Genomic DNA, 4,583 nt, shown 5'->3' with positions numbered 1-4,583 from the left:
AATGGGGGCAAATCCCCACTCCCAAAATCTTGTGTGAAGCCTCCGCAGAGGAGTGGAGGTTGGTAAAGCCACAAACAGGGCAGCTTCATAATACCACAATAAATATGGTGGGGTAACTCCATACTAATGGCCATGGCTGTACACATATAGATTTGATGGTCGGGGGCCCAAACCATTGGTCACACTGTTTGCAAAGTTCTCATGGGAAATAATTTGTATCAAATGATTTAAAGGGAAGCAAATCAAGTTACCGGATGTCCCAGACCAGAAACTCACAATAATGATCCTGCCCCACCATGGACAGCACTGATATCCCAAGGAGTGGGATAACTATTTAAATCTGTGACATAAAAATGACAGATAGTCGCCATGCTGAAGGTTTGGGGTTGATGTATCTTTAGCGTAATATTAATGGCGCCTGTTATGTTAGGAACTCCATCATTCTGTTCTATTTTCAGGATCCCTATGGGATCACCATTGTGCTGAATACCATTCTGTATGTTGTGGCTGCACTCCGCCTATTGACCAAGGAAGTGCCAGAAACCCTCGGGGGGATTGAGAGATGTCAGTGCAGTGATGATCCGTCGTTTAAGATGACACTAAGGCACAATAATGAGTGTTAAGGGGAAGTTTGGCTACCATGGCTAACACATTCTGCATATACACATCAGGCCTGGAGGGTGGAATGTTGGGTGCCAAGCATGGAGTTCATTCTGTAAGACTGACAGAATAACAGCCATGACTGGGCATGCTGACGGGATCACCAACTTCCTTTCAGGAGGAGAAATCTCCCTCACATATGGAGGCAGCAATAGAATGTCTCCCCTCCTGTCCCCAATACCCCCTCCATATTGCTTTGTTACCCATCACACAGCCACGAATAACAATATGTCACTTACACTGTTCTGAATTAGAACTGCCATCTTTGTTCGGAGCCCCTCGAGTGACTCTAAAAAGGAAAATGATTGGTGGCTGTGGGAATTGTGGACGTTATATAGAGCAGGATAGCAAACCTGACCCAGCGTACCCAAAGGCAGCAGAGCGCCCCTCGCTGGAATTCTAAATCTATGGAATGAGATTTCTGTTTAATTGGTATCATTCAGGGGGTGTGAGATATTTCAGGTGAATCCATATCCAGGTACTTCCCCTTTAATAAATTATTATAATGGGGTCTCATCTGTGGGGTTTGTGAGGGAATAGGGAAGCGCCATACAAAGCACCTTCTGTCTGATCTGCCTCCAATATATCGTCCTCTGCCAGCAAAGGATTAATATATTGCAGGAAACGTCCGATTCTCCCCCAAATTATTTTTCTAAAGATGTGGACAGACAGACAAAATGGCAGCTGCAATGTAAAGGATGAATTATTCAGCAGTGAATTAACAAATCGGCTTCCCTCGACCTTGTTGTGGGCTGACATTGGCCTGGGGCCCCCAATCTTCCAGCGTCACCTGGAGAGCAGGCTGAGCCGTCACTGAGTGCCATTCATCCTGCTTGGTCCTTCCATTCAGTGTACGCAGATCAAGGTGCAGATTTATTCTTCCTCTCGGGTTTACAGTGTAGAAGCGGTGAGAAGATAAAATTGTATGGCCAAGGTTGAATCTATTCTGCCTCTAGGGCATCTGGCAGGGTATCCTCAGCAGGGTCACTAAAATTTGCCTTTGTCTCCAGTGGACCATCCTCATCCTCATTATAGGCAGCCTCAGAAACTGCCACGGATTCTTCATCATATTTTGCCGCTTTCCTAGGCTGAGCCAAAGACGAGTTTTCCAGAGATTCAATGTCCTCGATTCCGGCCCGGTAATGGATCATAAGCAATGTGAGGGCCTGAAGTCTCTCCCCAGATTTAGACAGCGCTGCAGACAACAGGGCTTTCCGCCTGGCATCTGTGGACTCGCGTTCTTCCTTAACAAGGGAATTATTATGTTCCAGTTCCTGATCGATTTCATTCTGAAGTTTATCCAACATGAACTCTAACTTTTGTATCCTTTCATCGGTTGGCAGACCTCGATAGAGATCTCGGCCAATCTCCTTGACAGCTATGAACACGCTGTCATCCAATCCTCCCTCTTTGCGGACTAATTTCGAGGAGCCGCCACTGGAGCGCTTGGAAGGACTATTTGCCCCACCGGTTTCTGTGTCGCTGCTCTCGTTGTCTGAAGTGTTCGGAGTTTGCTTTGGAGAAGGTTCAACCAAATCGGAGCCTTGTTCCGGCTGTCGTGTTTTAGGGGTCTGCCTTAGGTTTAATAGCCGGGAACTGGTGTTGATGATATGTCTGGTAATGCCGGCAGTTCTGTTCCCCACTGACTTGGATTCCAGGTCGGCTCTTTTCTCCAGAGACACACAGAACGGGTTCTCGGTGAGACATTTTTCTTGGCATTTCTTGTGACAGACATAACCACAGTTCATGCACTGTGACGCAGCTTTGGTCCACACTTTCCTCTTACAATGATCACACAAAGTGGAATTCTGAAACTGAGTGTCCTGAAAATTATGTTTGGATTCGGAGAAAGTCATGCTGGGGGCGGGAAACTCTTCTTTCGGCAACAAGGTGACATCGTCGGTAAAAATGGCCTCTTTCTCTTTTTCCAGCAGAAGGCTGCAGTTCTCAGATTCGCCTTCCATCAGATACTTGAAGTTTAAGGTGATATCTCCATAGCACAATTTCTCATTGAACCCTTTGTGTAAACTCAAACTCCGTAATGCAGTTCTGCTGACATTGGCTTTGGGTTCAGGAGCGTTTAGCCGGAATCGCCTATGGTACTCCAGAGATGAGGTGGAAAGGCATTCTAATGAAATGTCTTCTAATTTGATGCTGACATGGCCCACACAGCACAGACTGCCGGTCTTAAAGGTGTCACGGCACCAGAGAGCTACATTTAAATATCTGTGATGGTTTTCAATATCAAAGACACAAGATGCCCTCGCCCAGCGCCCCTGGCGACCCCTGTACAAAGTCTCCGGAGATTCCCACACATATTGATCTTCTAAGCTCTCCCTGGTACTGGTAGAACCTTCAGAGATACGCTCCTTTGCAGCTTCTGGTTTTAGGGAGTTGGGTTTCTGAACTGGAAGTTCCTCCCCGACCTCTGCTTGTTTCCCAGATTTTTCCGGCAGCTTTTCCCCATTTATAGAGGACGGGGGAGCTTTATCGGCTTTGTCCAGTGGGGGCTCGTAGGGCTCTACAGTATTCTGACTGTCACAGGTAGTTAGGGTGAGTTTAACCTGAGGTCTGGGGGGTACCGGCGGCTTGATGCCAGATCCTGATGAAGTTCTGTTGAGTTGGGTTGATTCTTGGTTCTCAGGTGGACTGGGTTTCCCAGATTTCGCTGGGGTCTTGGCCGCCGTTTGGTTAGTTGCTGGATTAGATTTACGGCTTAGAATGGGAGAAATCGATCCCAGGGATTTGGTGGAAAGATTTCCTACGATTCGTTTCGGGCTCTGATTTACTGGTAGGAAAATGTCATCTTTAGTCTCTCCAGGAGGTCGCACTTCACTTGCCAGATCTTCAAATTCAGAATCCAATTCTTTGCTTTCTGTTTCTATCAGGAGACCGGCCGGATCTTCATCAAAGGTCTGCGGGAAGGCCGAATCTTCCAAGGTTCCCATATTCTCCTGAAGGCCGCAGCCACCTTGGTTCTGTCCGGCCGGCCTCTCATACTACAGCAGCACTCTGTCCCCCGCTTGTTTGATGAGTTTAAACGCATGGACTGAGGAGGTGACCTTAATACCTGCGAGACAAAACGAGGAAAATCAATGCGGTCAAATACGACACAAACTTCCAGAACTCAACATTTCTGCATTACAGTTCTGGCAACTCCGTAATAATGGCCCAGCGTTCTCCCCGGCCCCTTATAGATGGGCGCACCACCCGGCATTTTTCAGGAACCACACGGGTGTTTTTGGGTGGTTATTGGGGAATTGGGTCACAATACCGAGGCTGCCACCCGCCTACATTTTCTTCTAACACATCCTAAAAAAATTCCTGAACACTGGCCATAGGGAGGAGAATGATTGCGGGTGGAACTTCCCATATCCAGCCATGATATCCCCCATATTGATCCCAGAGCCATCAGATTAGGTTTGACCCGTTCCCGGCCCGTTCTAAATCTATTTAATATTGCTGACTTACAGCAGCCAATCAGAGGACACCTGACACCCCCCTCATACCTCCAATCGCAATCAGACGATCTCCTTTCCTCAGGTCGGTGCCTGCTGCAGGGGAATTTGGCATAACCGATTCTACACAGATATGACCCGTGTCCCCATCTCGGGCCTGAACCAGAATCAGACCAATGTTCTGTGAGGTTCCTTTAATTAACTCCACCTGGAACACAAAGACAACAGAAATCTGAGAAATGATAAGAAAGTAACACATGAAAACGACAACCAATCAGCAGAGCTCAGCAGAAATGGTTTGTGTATGGAGATCTTCCATCCAATCTGATCTCAGAGCATAGAAGTGACCCTCCAATATAAAGGGAGGCCGGAGGAGTGACAAGTGACTGGCCCATTAGGACGGGGAGCAAAGGAGGACAACAGGTGATTGTCCCAATCACTCAGCACTGCCCCCCCCCCATCTCT

General features: G+C 47.6%; 1 protein-coding gene across 1 annotated transcript in view; it reads right to left on the bottom strand.

Annotated features, from left to right (window-relative positions):
- Positions 1-6: 6 nt before the first annotated feature.
- The window catches only part of PDZD8 (PDZ domain containing 8), a 14,745-nt gene continuing 10,168 nt past the window's right edge, over positions 7-4,583 (bottom strand). The window contains 2 exon segments of the mRNA XM_072423993.1: positions 7-3,730; positions 4,170-4,326. Coding sequence (XP_072280094.1) covers positions 1,602-3,730; positions 4,170-4,326 — 2,286 coding nt within the window. The 3' untranslated portion in view covers positions 7-1,601.

Source organism: Pyxicephalus adspersus, chromosome 10 (genome assembly GCF_032062135.1).
Source record: "Pyxicephalus adspersus chromosome 10, UCB_Pads_2.0, whole genome shotgun sequence".
Lineage (NCBI taxonomy): Eukaryota > Metazoa > Chordata > Amphibia > Anura > Pyxicephalidae > Pyxicephalus > Pyxicephalus adspersus.
Note: the sequence above shows the minus strand (reverse complement) of the source record. Positions and strands in the feature narration are given on the sequence as shown.